This window comes from Myodes glareolus, chromosome 2 (genome assembly GCF_982192425.1).
Source record: "Myodes glareolus chromosome 2, mMyoGla1.1, whole genome shotgun sequence".
NCBI lineage: Eukaryota > Metazoa > Chordata > Mammalia > Rodentia > Cricetidae > Myodes > Myodes glareolus.
Window position 1 is genome coordinate 53,196,509 of NC_142027.1, and position 17,065 is coordinate 53,213,573.

At 41.0% G+C, this 17,065-nt stretch overlaps 1 protein-coding gene across 6 annotated transcripts in view; it reads right to left on the reverse strand.

The window, feature by feature from the left end:
- Window positions 1-3,745: 3,745 nt before the first annotated feature.
- The window catches only part of Cd96 (CD96 molecule), a 78,584-nt gene continuing 65,264 nt past the window's right edge, over window positions 3,746-17,065 (reverse strand). For 3 of the 6 annotated variants that reach the window (XM_048454343.3, XM_048454340.3, XM_048454338.3), the window contains 5 exons: window positions 15,278-15,391; window positions 10,167-10,232; window positions 9,280-9,366; window positions 6,211-6,334; window positions 3,746-3,997 (listed from right to left, as the gene is read on the reverse strand). In XM_048454343.3, the coding sequence (XP_048310300.3) occupies window positions 3,889-3,997; window positions 6,211-6,334; window positions 9,280-9,366; window positions 10,167-10,232; window positions 15,278-15,391 (500 nt within the window). In that variant the 3' untranslated portion in view covers window positions 3,746-3,888. The remainder of the gene's footprint in view (window positions 3,998-6,210; window positions 6,335-9,279; window positions 9,367-10,166; window positions 10,233-15,277; window positions 15,392-17,065) is intronic. The other 3 variants (XM_048454339.3, XM_048454342.3, XM_048454341.3) reach the window with 3 other exon arrangements.

Below are 17,065 nucleotides of genomic sequence, written 5' to 3' on the forward strand. Positions count from 1 at the left end.
GTCCCCAATTTCTCACCCTGTGTTTCTGGTTGGAGCATCAGCCCATTTCTGCTGGTAAATGGCTTTTCTCTCGTGGTAGCAGCTCTCGCTTGCCAGTGCAGCTGCCCCTGCTCGAGGACTCTCACTCTGTTTCCTGGCACAGCAGTGGGTGCCACTGTCAAAAGCACACAGTTTTAAGCTCTGCCTCGGAGATATAGTCTGTTTCTGCAGAGTCAGCCTCCAGGTTCAAGGCAAAGTTACCTCCGAAGCCCTCCACTGCTCTGAACCTCTGAGAAACAACCTTTCATTGCCCATGACCTTAACAAACTTCTCTAGACTTTCTGTTCAGGCTCTGATTTTACTCTTTTTTCTTTTTTTCGTTACCTATTCATTTCCCTTTTCTTTCTAGGCCATCTCCTCCTCAGGGATCAATTATTTCTGCCTTTGTTCTGTTTTGTTTCCTGTTAAAAATTTTTTGAAATATATTGCCTAGACAGTTAAAAAATCACTAATAACTTAAACATGTTGCCTCTGTAGTGAAAATAAAAAGGAGGTATGGAAGCAATCAAAGATGGGGAGCACTGGAGGTAGGAGTGAGAAAACTGGGCCACCATTTTGGTGTTGCTACTTCTAGTTGTGTGGCCCTGGACAAGTCAATTTTATGGATTTACCACTTTATTTGTAAAATGACCTTTACTGTCCACCCTTGTTAAGGATCCTATGATTTTAAAAACTTAGAATGCAAAGTGAATTTTGTGAAGCCAACCGTACCTTCTTCAGTTAGAACTAAAATGTAGGCTGTATCAGAGCAAGAGTTCTTTTATGGTTATGGCATGCTCTTTATCTCCAAGTGTTCCTTATCCCCTCTACTTTGTAGGACTGTGAAAAGTTCCTCTGAGCCACTGATTAAGCAAGCAGATAAATGACTGCTTTTTCTAGTCAAATGGGAGATGAATTTGCAAATGGTGACCAGAACAAGACTAAATAAGACCAAATAAAGCAGTTTAAAGGAGAGCCAATGTAAAAACACCAGCACACTCATCACAGAACTTAAAAATGATATAGATTTACATTGTACTGTATAATCATCTCTCCTTTACTGAAACTATTTGTGTCTCCAAATCTGACACTTTTTTATCTTGCTATTTCTGCTTGTATTCATGTCTCCAAATAAAGCAACAAACTAAATCTATAATAAAATATAAACACATCACTGATGATTAAGTTGTTTCAATAAAAATAATTGTCTCGTGGAACAACAGCTATGTATACGAGGCAAGTCTTTGCTACTTGGGAACCAATGAGAAATTGAGAATAATTAAAGGGGGCAAACATTAGTTTATTTGTCCATTTGTGGAGTTGTGTTAATTATCTACTGCTATGTGGTAAATTATACCGAAATTTGGTGGTATTAAACAAATACCTTATATCTTATAGTGTCAGCAGGTCATAAATTAGAAAAAGCATAGCTTGGTACTGTACCTCTCATGAGCTACCGAATTACATGATGTTGTAGTCATTTGAAGACATGGCTGGGGAATTTGGCACCAGGGCGGCTCGCTTGCAGGGCTGGTGAGTTGGTGGATCCTGCTAACAGAAGCCCTGGGGCAGGTGGGTGTCAGCAGGGTTGCTTACATGTCAACACGTATGTCATCATGGCATGAGACTGGGCTTCCTCCAGAGACAGTGATTATAGTGAGGCGAGGGTTGGGGTTACAGTGTATTTGATGATCTAGCCTTGGAAGTCATGTCCTGGCTCCTTCTGCGGTATCTTATTGTCCAGACCAGGCTAGATCAGTCAATAACTCTCAGGATTATGTAACACGACGACAATGAATGCAACCGTGTCACTCACTGTTTCACCCTGAGTGCTCCTCTTCAGTACTAGCGTAGACAAGCCAGTTGTACTCAGTGTTGGAGCGGACACAACCTTTTGACACAGTGACACGACATTGTGATCTACAAGTGAGTTCATTCAGTCACATTCCTAGCTATCATGGGATGAACACAGCGTATGAGTCACAAGTTGATCATGTCCGAATGGGACAGGGCGACCACAGGAGTCGAGTATCTGACAGAGTCCTGTCTGTGAGCAGGGACTTGCAATGGTTCTGTAGTTAGTTTCTTTGTCTGATCACGTGCTGATGCAGGCACCTTGCTCCTCAGAGAGGAAGGCTTAATGGGTCAGAGGTGGTATTAGATAGTATTAGAGAACACAAACTTTGAAGGTGTTTTCATGTGCAGTTAGGGATAAGCACATTGCCAGTGAACAAAATGGCTCTCCTGGGGACTAAAGTCCACTCAGTATTTCCCATGATCCTGTCTGCCAACAACATCTGTTCTTCCTTTCTGGGGTAAGGGGTGTGGGAGAGTTTGAGGTGACAAGGGAGAGCTGTAATTTATTCTACCGCAAAGTGTTGCCGAACACAGTGTTTGTCTGACTAACAAGACTGTTTTCTCTTCATTTGTAAATTCTGCTGGAAGAAAACATCGGCAGGGATAGGTCAAAGCAGTGGGCTGAAAGAACAGGGAAGTCTCCAGTTGGACTGCCTGCGGACTTAATGCAAGCATCTCACAGCAGTCTGGTGCATGTGTGCATGCGTGCACTTGGGCACACATACACTGACAGTCAGAACTGAGAATAAAACCAGTTACCCAGCTCTAGGAATCAGTGAATTTCATTCATATCTAGAAGGCAGCTAGTTTCTTGGCTATGTATCTCCTTAATCTTTCTCCATTCTGGTGCATGTGGCCAGTGCTTGGGCTGAGCAGAATGAAGGGAAAGGGTTAGGGAGTACTGGGAAATGCTGTCCTTGTACAGGGTAATGTATTTTCCTTCTGTGGAAAAGATCAGCACATTTTAGGATGAAGACCTTTTGCAGACATTTGGAGCTACTATGATAATCTTCACATCTTTGTGTTAGAATGTTCTCAGGGAATGGGACAAAAGTCAGAGAGGATCACAATTTTGGCAACTGGTTTAGAGGGAGAAGACCCAGAAGATTTTGTGTGGGCACGTTTACAGTTTGAAGATAAAATGGTCTCTACAGGCTCATGTTTATACAATTGGTCCTCAGCTGTGGACAATGTCCAAAGGTCATGGAACCTTTTGGACACGGGATCTGGCTGGCAGATGTAAGGTGAGAGTGGGGGGATTGAGGGGTTCCAGGTTGGCTGTTTCCAGCCCAAGCTCTGTTTTCTGCCAGTGTTGTGTAACAAGCAGCTGCCACATACCCCTGTCCCCTGATTTTCCCTTTACGATGGCCTGTATCCCTCAGACCATGAGCTGGCATAGCTCCTCTTTTGCTGAATTGCTTACTCTCAGGTGTTTGGACACTGTAGCAAAAAACCTTAACCAATACAGAGCATACGCTGGAAATCACTGTCCTCCCCCAGTAGAGCACTGAGATAAAAACAAAATAGAAAAAAATGCACTTTTTAAAAGTGACAGCAGCCTGCTGTGCACTTCCTACAGAAGACAGTGGAGTCTCTAGAACTTGCACTGGGTGTGAACATTGCTTCATCCTCAGACACAGTGGCTCTCAACCATCCTAATGCTTGGACCCTTTGACACAGTTCCTCATGTTGTGGTGACTCCAACCATAAAACTATCTTCATTACTACTTCATAACTTCGTTTTGCTGCTATTATGAATAGCAATGTAAACATTTTTTGGAGGTAGAGGGGTCAAGACTCACAGGCTGAGAATCACCGCTCTAACTCGTATTTACAGCCCACGTGTGTGCAGATGAAAGAGGGCAAGGTGTTGGGAAAGCAATTTGTTTATTTCCAACGTTTATTTGAGCTGCAGTTGAGGCTCAGCTGGTTGGTGATGATAGTAATACAGAACCATATTTAGCTTTCAATAGGATGGCAGAAACACTTTACTGCATGGCAAACCTCAGAAGCTCAGAGTGTCTCCATCTCGTGACTAGGCAGGTCATGTCCAGTGGGCTCTTGAATGCATGTGTACTTGATGGGAGGCGGTGGTGGCTTGAAAGGTGGGGGTCTTTCCATGCTGAGAAGAAAACATTTCTCTTTCAGTGCTGAGAATGTGGGGTGGTATTTTTTAAAATTAGGGATATACTGATGGGTGAGGAAGAGATACACTCTATCTTATTTAGAATTTTTGACAGCTTAACTCTGCAAATGATCTTACCATTAATAGGGATATGTATGTATGTATGTGTGTGTGAATGTCTATATACACACATATATGATTAATGTGGTATTTTATAGTTTGCACAGTGATTTTGATCTTGGCATCACTTATTTTGTATAAGTGATATATATTACATTCACATATATTTATATATACAGTATTACTATACTGTATATAGTAACTGTGATTATTATGATCACTGTTTGCCAGTTTGAGGCATAGAAGTTTTAAGGCACTTGCTTAAGGAAAGCAGGCCAGCAAAAGAAGTCTTGTTACGAGATCCCATAATCTCCATGGCAACTGTCTCCTAATGGAAGGAACTTTGCTCTTACATGGGTAGAACATCCCTCCAGAGACAGAAACATAAAATTCAAGGACTTTTTGAAAGAGCAGCTTTGCTGACTCTACGCTCAGTTTCTATGCAGACACTCGTGTACATGGTGAGGATCTGGTACAAGCAGGAAACAAGGTATTCCTTACTCGTGGGTTGGTTGACAGGATAATGCACTCTTAACATTGTCTTTGTACAACGCCCCATTTCATGTTAGCATAATGCATCTCTGTCTTATGTTCACCAAGCATCCACGTTCACGAGGGGTTTTGTTGTGCCAGTGCTCAATATATTTTGATAGCAGGAAACAGGGACATCTCTGTGAGAATTTTTGTGTCTATGCCCTGGCAATCAATAGCATCTCAATTTAGACAAAGAATGAGTGAAAAGAATGGGGAGGGAGAGGGAGATGGGAGAGAGAAAGAGAATATTTTGTTTACTTTTATCTTTACATAATACAAATATTTAAGGAGAGAATAATTGAAAACTCAGTATTTTGTACTTCCTTTTATATTAATATAAATACCACTAACTTAAGATTTGTCTTTATTTGTGTGTATGTCAGGTATGAGAGCAAGTACCCTCAGATACCAGGAGATGCAATTAAAACAATTGTTACTTGAGGTTGTGATATATTAGATACAGGTGCTCAGAACTGAACCTCAGTCCTCTGCAAGAGCAGCAAGGGCTCATAAGCATCGAGCCATCTTTCCAGTTCCATAATCTGTAATTCTTATTACCTTGCTTGCAAATGTTTAAAAATATACCAAAATGTATATTTGAGTCTAAGAAACTTGTACTTTTTTCAAAAAAAATTATGTATTTGTTAAGGTCATTTAGTGTCCAAGATCCAGTCCTTGGATAAAAACCAGAATATTGCTTTTGCTTTTCATTAGCATGAAATATTTGTTGCTCATAGTTATAAAACAGGAGCATTCACTTTTGACATTGTGACATCATTTGTGACATCATCTTTCCCATCTTCAAGTGTACTGGGCCACATTCATAGCTTTGCTGGGATGCATGTGGTAGGTAGGATGTCTGTTGGGCCCTCCTATCAGTCTTAAGGGATACTCTGGGAAGAGGATGCTGTGCAGTGATGATTGTTACACGAAAGGGCACACACACGGTGATCAGCATTGTGTATTCTGGGCCTTTCCTGTGATCACAGCCTAGTCCAGGCTCATGATCAATCACTGAATCAAAAAAAAAAGGGGTTTACCTTTACACCTACAAGAGATTGCTGTGTAGAGAATTCGGGAAAATAAAGTACCTCTTTTTCCCTCTTGTGAAAAGAGGGAAAGGGTGGGAGAAGCCCACTCTGATGGAGAGCAACTGGAAAGTTCTTAAAAATTACTTCTCTTACTCAATTTCACAGTTGAGCATCTGGGTCCAGCTGATCCCAGTCAGGTCAAAAATGCAGGAAAATAAAAAAGTAATGAAGATTGAAAGAAGACAGTTTTAGCTTCATGGTGACGTGGGCTCAGTTCTCGTTTCATGCCCACTGACCTGTGCACAGCGTCTAATGTTCCTCCCGAGCGAGCTAGTGCAGAGAGGGGGACTGAATCAGGATCTGTGTGTCAAGCCTTCCCTGTATGATCCTGGGAAATTTTTCTCTGAGCTTCTAGAAGCCTGGATTGCTCATTAAATTATGAGATGAATGCCGTGTAGTCTTTGTATCAAGTAAATATTTTACAATGGAAAATGTAGATGTCTCTCCATGTCTCAACATACTCACATTTCTTTTTGATACTGACACCATTTTCTTACTCCTAGCACAAATAATATTGTACAGAAAAAGAGCAAAGCTGCTACAACCACAGGCCAAGACATCCCATCTCTGGGCTTATTAACGGTGATACCTGTACAAGAGCGGAAAGAGATGAAAGTTAGTGCTAAATGTTGGCATTGGGTAAAACAGGGATTTCTGTAGTTCACTGTAGCCTGCTGGTAGAAAGTTTGCTCAGCTTGCATGAGGTGTCTTGTGTGATCCTTGATTTCACAAAACATTAACTTTTTATATGGAAGAATGCTGTAGGATAATGCTCTTGTGCACTGTAAAGATTTGTCACTCATGTTGGTTTAATAAAATGCTGATTGGCCAGTGGCCAGGCAAGAAGTATAGGCAGGGCAACCAGACTAGGAGAAGTCTGGGAAGAGGAAAGGCAGAGAGTCAGTCACCAGCCAGATGCAAAGGAAGCAAGAAGAGAATGCCTCACTGAAAAAAGGTACCAAGCCATATGGCTAAACATAGACAAGAATTATGAGTTAATATAAATTGTAAGAGCTGTTAGTAATAAGCCTGAGCTAATAGGTCAATCAGTTTACAATTAATATAAGCCTCTGTGTGATTCTTTGGTAGTGAACAGTTGTGGGACTGTGGAGACAAAAACTTCTGTCTACAGAAGAGACATGTTTTTCCCAAGATGTTCACTGACTATGACCATATGTTCTTTTGTGTAGGAGATGACAACTTAATAGTTGATTAAGTATCCTGTCAGCAATTTTCGATGACTACAAGAACATATATGTATATGTGTGTGTCATAAACAGATATCATATATCCAATATATTATAAATGGCTCTTTCTTATATATGATTCTGTTTCAGGTCTCTTAGAGCACCCTTGAGCTATTTTCATAGTAATGTATAGAGATACATCTCATTCTGTCCCATCCCTGGTTAATTCTACAGTACTGTCGTTAATTTAATTTGTTTCATAATGTTAGATGATAAAATTATTTCAAGCTTTTCTTTTTCTTCTAACACTACTTGAGCAAAATTTCTTAGCCATACAGTTTACTGTTTTTGAGACAGGGTTTCATGTAATCTAGGTTTCCTGAAAGTCACTATGTAGCTGAGAATGACTTTGAAGTTCTGATTCTCCTGCCTCTACCCACTGAGTGGAAGATTGTAGATTTGCCCTTCCATTCTTATGAGGCTTTGAAGATTAAACCAAAGGTTTACTGCATGCAGGTTAAGTAGTCTACCAACAATTCTCAGACATCATTCATTCATTTGTTCATTTATTCAGTGAGTCAGACTCAGACCCCTGCATATGCTTAGGCAAACACTCTAGCATACCTTAAAAAAAATCACATTTTTTCTGAAAAAGTTTGTTTCTTAGTCTCAATTCCACCTTTTGATATATTTCTAAGCCTCCATTGAAACATTCACAAAAAATGTAACAAGAATTACAGATTATGGGGCTGGAAAGATGACTTAGTGCTTAAGAGCACTGTATACTCTTGTAGAGGATCCAGGTTCAGTTCCCAGGCCCTGTGTCAGGTAACTCACAATCTCATGTGACAGTAGCTCTAGAAGGGATCAGACTGCCTCTTCTGGTATTTGAGTGCACCTGTACTCAGACTCTAACCATATTTAATATTATTTTGTGAAAATAATACTTAGTATTAATTTAGATAATAAAAATTATCTAGTTTGATTTTTCCTGAATACTTCAAATTGGGTGATAAATTACTCGTGGGTAATGATAAGGTTTATATTTCTTTTGTTTCCTAGTTTTGATTATTGATTTTTACACAGTAAAGTTTCAAAAAATAAGAATTAAAGGACAGACTGAAAATATTAGTTTCCCGGGGTTGGGGCTGTAGGTCAGTGCTAGAGTAGTTAACTGGTATGCATGAAGCCCTGAGTTCATCACTAAAAAATTAGTGCTATCAATATTTTGCATTTTACATAGTTTTGACTGCAGTCTCGTGCTATTATCATGTATATCGGTATGATTAAATCCAGAGGCTCATCTTTTCAGACAGCACACATTTTGGATCTTCCTGGTGGCCACTCCCATGACAACCTACTATAGGAGACACTGAAGGTATCTTTGAAGCTCAGGATGTTCTATTCATAGCTACATGCTGCTTTGTTTCTACCAAGGCTAGAAATTTCATAGCACAGACTTGTTGGGTAGCATGAGAAAAAAAAATGAGATAATGAGATGAGATAATGAACCTTACCAGCTATACCTGGAAATTATATGAGTCAACATTTTATAATCAGCATTTTAGAAAACAAAAGAAGAAAAGGTTCAAAACAAATTTTGCATCAAGGCAGGTGAATCATCTTTTGAACACAGTTTGCTTAGTGGAGATTCAACCTTCCAACCTCTCCGAGGTAGGAAGCCAGAATGAAGCTATTGATTAGAACTTTGTCTTCAGCTTCTTCTTCACGATGTATGTGGGTGATACTGTAGTGATGGGCAATTGTACGGCCACCCCTATGGAAGGTTATGTGGTTCTCGGGTCAGCTGAGCATGCTCTGCACCATGGGAAAATTACTGACTATTCCTATGACTTAGTAACCATGATCTCTGTGAAGGCTCAAACTCCACTAAGTCCCTTGCTCTTTCAAGATGTGGAACAAAGGACTGCATTTTGCCTGACATAATTATTATTGGTTGAGCTACAGGAATACTCTTTATTACAACAATCTTTCTTGACCCGAATAATGTTTTCACAAGCCTGCAATGTTTCTTCTACTTTTCAGCTGGCTAATTTTTATTCCATTTTCTTCTTTCAGATTTTAATTTAAAATATAAGCACCTTAGCACATTTCCTATTCTCCAGTTGAAATCAGATCTTTCTCTGGATTCTGAGAGCACTTTATCATAATTCTTGTCACAAACAAGTTCAGTGGTCTGATTATTTCTTTTTCACATGTCATCTCCAATGGACCATAATCTTTAGGATGCCAGTGTCCCTGCATACTCAACATGTGTCAGAGTGTCTGGAAAGGCCCTGAAAAATAATTCCTGAAAAAACAGAACATAAAATAAAAGACAACTCACTGGTGATATAGTTGTGGTCATTTTTAGTCATTCCTCTTGCCGTTGTAGCGACATCTGTAAATTCTTTGGTTGTGCTAGAGACGACATCTAGAGATGTAAAGGCAACACCTGAATTCATCTTGACGGCCATCTCCATGTGATCAAGTTGCATAAACTCGTAATTGAATTACAAGTATTACTGGGAAATTTTCAATGTGAATGGCCTCAGCATAGCCATGCTAAATCTGATATGGCTAAAGAGATGTTTCTACGTTAAATTTAATTCTAAAGACCTAGATACAGCAAGGCTGGGGTCTGGGAATCTGTCTAATGGCTACCAAATGAGTGAGATTTCCGGGATTTCCTGATGGTTTAGGGAGCAGAATCTTTACACTTCTGAATAACAAAACAAGGATGGCTGAAGAAACGCCACCCGAAACATAAGTAGCTTTGCAAAATTCTGCAGGCGAGGTCACAGAATGATCCGGTCCTAGCCATACTCTCACAGGTTAGTTAGGATTCAGCTAATTAAAATTCCGATTCTCCATGCTCAGATACAGCGGAGGTCATCAGAGATTCTTTTGCAACAAATAAACAAAACCATGTTGACCCGTCATTGCATGTCTGGTGGAAAATTAAAAGTTGAGAGATATTTTTCAGGAGTCTAACTGGTCAAAATGTCATCATATATGTTTCGTTTGAAGCAAACATAGAAAAACATCCTAAGGCTCTGTCCATCTTGTCGGAGTGACTGAAAGATTTTTGCTCCTCTTGTTGTCATTTTCATCATGAGGATGCTCTTTAAAACACCTGCCTGCAACCGGCATCTCATCATTCTTGCTTTCCGTCTGGGCACACTTAAGCATACTGCTGTCTTCTGTGCCGCTCTGTCGTCCCCAAGTACTCACCGTGTGGAGCCAAGCTTGCTTCTGAGGGGACCGAAGTGTGCATCTCACTGGGTATCAATGCATCTGCTAATGGAAGAAGATATGCAGTCTGTTTTTCTAGTCATACTTTTTTCTTCATCAAGAATTGTATCTAACAATTGGGAAGAGATACAGTAATGAATACTTAAAATAATCTTATTCAGTAGCCTTGCAGCGGACGTTAGATCCCACATATAGTAGGAGTTGAGGGAGTGCGTATGGTTTTAACACCTCTGATTGGGAAAGTTTCCATGATGGTTGCTGCTAAGGTCTAAACGTGCCTCCTCTCAAAGAAGCTGACAATATGGGAGCATTGAGAAGTGAGTCTTTATGAGGTCAGTACACTACAGGAGCTTGTCTCTGATGAATGGTCTTAAGACCCTCATGAAAGAGGCTTCTTGTAGTATTCTCCCCAGCCTTGTAACCTTGTACTGTGTGAGGACCTAGCAAGGAGGTCTTCATCAAATGCCTGTATCTTGATCATGATCCTCCAGTCTCTAGAGTTATGAGAACAGACAAGCATTTCCTTTATAAAATATGTGGTCTTATTCTGCCACAAGCCTGAAAGTGGATTGACTTTGTCACTTAGGAATAATAACGAAAGAAAGCTCCTTTGACATGGAGAGTAGGCCTTCTTTGCTTTCACGCCCACCCCAGAGAGAAGTAGAAAGGCGGCAAGAGAATGAAAGCCCTCATGTGTTAGGGTCAAGTAAACAGATAAGTGGGACTTTGAAGACCTTGTTGGAACACTCAAGAAGGAAGAAAGGCATTTGTGCTTGTGGATTCCTGGCATTTCTAGTCAACTGTGGACTCTGAGCTACATCAGCAGTGAACTAACGACCTCCATGGCCATGGGCCTTTTTAACCCTAGCAAACTGTCTGTGCCACACCCTGAGCAGAAGGCAGCAAACATGAGTTTTAAAGTAGATGCTCAGTTTTGTTTATTGTTCTGTTCTGTCTCTGGAAAGAAAGACCCATTTCTTGACACACTCCTAACTTTGACAATAAGCACTGAGTAGAATGTAAAGGAAGATGACTGCGGAGGTGGATGCTCACCATCAATAGAGACGTTCTATACCTTAAAATACGACCACTGTAATGCTTCCAGTTAAGGGCTTTAGAGTGTGCCGAGAGCTAAGCAGATGAATGGCTGAAACGAAAACTTTCAACCCCTGCTTTCTGGCGTCTTCTCTACAGGTCAGCAGCAGCTGCAGCGGATGAAAGGGGCCTGCAAAAACTGCATCTACCATCAGTAAAATTCTCCAACCCTCCCCTGTGTCCTTGAATAATTCTTTTATTCAAGACAGAATGTGGAGATGTACAGACAATGGACTGATCATTTGTTTAAAGCTCAAATTTTGTGTTTAAACCATTGATAGACAGTGATTCTGTTGACAAAGAGCAATGAGTAATTAAAAATCAGTTGTGAACAGGTCAGGGTTTGGACAAAATAAAGAAAGCAGCAGATTTTCTGGATAAACTTGTGTTTTGTTTTGCTTGATATAGTGTTGCTTTTAACATCTGACTTTCACAGTCCGGCATCTTTTAGTATCCTTTCAGAGTATGTTTGTGAGAAAGGATGGAATATATTAATTTATGCTAAGGTAAAATTTGTTGGAAAATTGCTATCTATTTAGGAGAAATTTGTGGTTAAAGCAAAAAATATTTTTCACTGCATCTTTCATATCAGTGAACCAATGAAGAACATTATATAATTAGCAGCCAATGAACACTAATAGAATTTGGTCTCAATGTGGGAGAGCATTTTTTTTCTTGTCAGTGCTGATTTTTTTTCTTAAATTAAAAAAAATAAAGCCTAAGACAATTTAAGGAGCATTGCCACAATTCACACAAATTATATAAATACCAATACTTAAAATTATGCAAATTGATGATTCAATAAAATTTCCTTTTATACAACCGCAACACTTCTTAGAATAAAACATATTATATAATAAAATTAAAAAATCTAAAGCCATTGGAAAAGGCAGGAGTTGGTTTTACACATTTCATTTTGTTTGTTCCCCTTATGAGTCTCCGGGTCTCTCTGCATAAGCCAGGCTGGCCTCACATCTGTGGTGATCCTGCTGCCTCGCTGCCACTCTCTCTCAAGTGCTGTTATTACAGGCATGTGCCCCCAATCTGACTTGTTTTCTTTTCTTTTTTAAGAGTTATTGCTTTACATGCAGTAAAAAATTTAGTGGCAGGGAGAGAAGTGAAGAGAAAGAAGCTCCCATTTGATTCAACATATCTTAAAAACTTCAAATAAGTAAAAGAAGGAATTTTAATACAAAAGTATGTTAGGAAATCTTTTAACAAGATAAGGAGATGACTCTTTCTTCTTTGCTCACTTCCGTGTGTATTTGTGTCTGTGTGTGGTGTGGGCATTTGTTCATGTGGATGCATGCATACGTGGGTATGCATACAGAGATTTGGGATTTCATTTCAAAGTCACCCTAAATCACTCTTTCACCTTATTTACTGAGGTCTGATCTCTCAATGTGTCTGGCCTAGTTAGACAGCATGTTGGGGTGAGGGACCCCTGTCTTTTCCTTCCGTAGCTGGAATTACAGGCAGGCTGCATACCCACGAGTATTTATTTCCATGGATTCTGTGGGTCTGACCTAGGTCCTCCTGCTTGCAAGGCAAGCACTTAATAACTGAGCCCTTTCTCCAGCCCCTATGGGTAGTTTTTATATTGATTGCTCCCAGAAGAGAGCAGTCTTCCTGAAGCATGCTTGTGGATAGAATTCTCTGCAAGATAGAATTGGTTACCTCCAATGACCTATCTTTCATTACCCAGCAGTTTTCCGAAAGCTCACTCAGTCTCCCCTTATAAATACCCCATTCGTATCCATCCCATTTTCTCTCCTTCAATCTCTCATGGCGTCTCCAAGCAGAATGATATTGAGCTCTTGGTTTAATTGAAAGGGTCTGTGTTGAGGCCTCATCGTGTTTGTTAAACATAAGTTAATGTCCCTTTAAGTCTTTTCAGCATCTGTTTTCATCAAAATTCCTAACGTGCATGGCTTTGACATGGGAATAACAAACAGCACGGTAGCCAATAACATTCTCTTGTACAAAACCCGTACCAGCCAGAACTGTGAGCACAGGGAGACTGTCGTAGAATCTCAAGTACGTTCCTGTATCCTTCCTTGAGTGGCTCCTGGGAAAGTTTGCTCAGGAAAGGGGCTTCTTCTCTACAGGAAGGGCTTGAAGATCTTAGCGCAGCCTACTTGTCTTCACTAGGCACAGTACCTTTTCTTATTCACTTAAGTACTGTTGACGGTTGTCCAGGAGATGATAGCATATTAGCAACTGTTTCCCATTGCAGCTAAATCTACTTAGAATTATATCAAAGTCCACTAGCATCAGAATTTTTACAGTTCTTTTGAAAATATTTTTGTATTTAATTTTTTAAATTATTCTTTCAAGCTGGCGTATAAGCATTTTCCTATACGTGTCATCCTTTATTCTAATGTTTGAAGCTCTTTTGATGAAACTACAGATAATTTCTGTCATCCTTACAAGTTTGTTTGTGTCTACTGAGTATTTGGGAGATTTTTTTGCATCATTTTTATACATATAGAAGACTTTCCCTATTTTTAATGTTGAGACAAGGTCTCACGAATCCCGTGTTGGTCTTGAACTTGCTATATGATTTAGAATGACCTTGAACTCTTGGTCTTCCTGTTAGCACCTTCCAAGTAAGGATTATAGGCATGTATCCCACACTGCTTGCCTTGTAAATAGACTTTCAATGAGCTGTTTCTCGGTTGAATCTTCCCTAAGGGAGTATTCTTAAGTCCCTGACTTTTGCCTCAGAACAGTGGCAGAGATGGCAAAGAACATCCAGAGAGGAGATATAGGGATTTGGGTGGTTTGCCTTCTCCTCTGCCTTTCATATCAAGAAGAGTATGTCTTTCTCCAGAATGTACAGAGTGATGCTAACAACTGTGCCTAGTTTTGCAATGACCAGCAGATGTCACAGATGGAACCCTCACAAGGTTCCCAACAGCAAACATGAGATGCCACTCACAGTCTTTGTGACCAGAGGAAATGGCATTCTAATAAAGAGTCGACTTTTAAATCAGAGAAGTAACATTTTCTCTTGAGGGTAACTTCAGAGGAAGCAACGGGGAGGATGGGAAGAGACAGTGCTTCAGAAGTAAGGGTGTGGAGCAAGATATGAGCTAAAGGCAAGACTTTTGAAGTGGCGGACAGAAATGCTGAGTTTGGACAGCAGGACCAAGAGGGGCAGAGGGACGGCAGGGATCATTGCCAGCTCCCTGAGGTTCTGACATGGTGTGATCCTGCTGCCACTGTCTCTCAGGTCCTCATTGTCAGTCTCTTTCCTCTTCAGGTCTGCAAGAGGCTCTCACTATGTAGCACAGGAGAGTCTGGACCTCCTGATCCTCGATCCTAATCTTCCAGCCACAGCTGGCATCTGGACACCTCGGTTCCCTCTGCCTAAGAACATAGAGAGACTCCTTTGCAACCATTAAACTTTACGAATACCAGGAATCTGAAAAATTCTAGCCAGGACTAGGAGAGAGTAAAACGCGCGCGCGCGCGTGCACACACACACACACACACACACACACACACACACACACATTTGTCAAACTGAAGAAAGGGCCATAACGTTTGAAAGTTAACTGATTTATGGTCTAAGAACACAAAAGTATCCCAGGTGACTGGTAAAGATGGTGGAGAGGCAGGTTTTAGTGCTGAACAGCCTCGCAGTCACTGTGGCCACGCAGGTACTGCAGGGCTAAAAGATGGTGGTTGTGTGCTGAGAGGGCATTGATGTTTCTGGAAATTTCCACAGAAACAAGTTAAAGTACCTTGACTTTCTCCAAAAGCTGATGAACACCAAACCCTCTGGAGGCTCCTACCACTTATGAGCCCTAGCTGTGTTTGGTTGACACATTGTCTGAGGCATGCTACCCCACAAGACCAAGTGAAGCCTGGCTGCCCTGGAATGCCTCAAGGTGCTGGATGGGATCCTTCTGCCTTACGACGAGAAGCAGGCGGCGGTCCCTGCTGCCGTCAAGGTTGTGTGGCAGAAGTCTGTGAGCAAGTTTGCTTACCTGGGGCATCTGGCTGGAGAGGTTTGGTGGAAGTACCAGGTGATGACAGCCATTCTGGAGGCGAAACGGAAGGAGAAGGCCAAGATGCACTACTGGAGGAAGCAGCTCTTGAGGCTACAGACATAGGCAGAAAAGAATATGTGGAAGCAAGTCAGCAAGTTCACTGAGGTCCACAAGACTAACGGACTCCTGGTGGGAGCCCAGTAAAGACAGTGTCTCCAAAATAAATAAACCAAACTAAACCAAACCAAACTGAACCAAACCAAACCAAACCGAACCCCAAAACCTTCCCAAACAATAAAATCTCCTTTTAAGGTCAGCAATGGTAATTATGAGGTCCAGGACATGAAGATGCCATGTATGGATGTACTCGGCTGAGTCAGAGGCTCCAGGCCTCTGGGGACCTGAAGTGCTTTTTTTTTTGCTTGTTTACCTCAGATTGGTTGGTTTCAATGTAGCCTCAGGCTTCATTGGACCAGGTAAATGGCAAGGGAAATCAGGAAGAAAGTAATTAAGATTCAATTTTCTTCTCCATGGCCTGGTGACCTAAGCACTGGGGTGAAAATGTCTTCCAAGATGTTATTAACTTCACTCACTGGGGCATGAAGGTGTCCCAGCAGACTGTTCCCATTGCATAGGTGCTTAAAGTAAAATACACATTTTGGTTGCGGATCCTGTGAAATTTGGAGGCTGAAGGAGGATTAGATTCCAATGTCTTTTAATACTAGCCTGGACCTCGTTAAGGTAGCCACAAAATGACAGCAAAAGACTGCGTTCAAACATTCTTATAAATGAGGATAAATGCAATGCAATAAAAGTGGCAGAGGTATTTAAATATGCATGAGGCCCATAAAGTGAATCTCCCAAGACCATGTTCACAAGCAGCAAAAGACCCTGAAACGCAGAAATCCATCCATTATCATTCTTTCTCTGCCCGTAAGCACTTCATAAATCTATTGAAATAAGCATATTGAGGAGAGAGAGAAAAAAAATCTCATCACTAACGCCTGTCCTGAATCTTGCCAAATGCGTCGTCCAATATTGCGTGTCGCACTACAGCTCAATTCAACTGGCAGCAATGTGTTTCAAAACAGTTGAGGAGTGAGCATTCAATTTCAGCTTGTTAGATTCTAATGGATTTCTGCGAATGATTATAAATAGAGCAACCCACGGCAGGGGATTTTTTTTTTAATTTTGTTTCTTCTTTTAAACTTATGGAGAGAAAATGGTCACATCTTATTCACACAGTATTGAGAAGGTGAGTCTTCACGGCCAGTGAGACATCCTTTGTCCGACGGATGTCAGAGTCCCTTCCTAGACCTTATCGTCTCTGAGACCATTTTAGGATAAAAACACTTTAGGTGTCCTTGAACAAATGAACTTTTCAAATAGTAAAGAACAGAAAATAGGGAAGATCAGAATAGTTCATTTAGTCATGAACAGTATCAAAGAGACTAAGAATGCAATACTAGATGTTACAGTGTTGTATAAACTGTAGGGCAAGACTAAGCGGCACGGGAATCCTTGTTTCCTAGTTTCTGCTAGAAACTGCATTGGATAACTGTCCAGTTGGAGCTTCCGGCTTGCCCCCGCACAAGCTGGAAAACTCCTACTTTTCTACTTCCCCCAACCCTGCCCACACTAAAATCCCTAAATTAAGGAATGGAACCCAAAGCTCAGTTCCACCTTTCTGGCCGTCAGTCCAGTCCACTTTCCTGATATGACCAGCCCCCCACAAGTGCCTGCCCAGGGGCTTAGCCTTTGGCCATACTTGGGGACAGTTCCAGC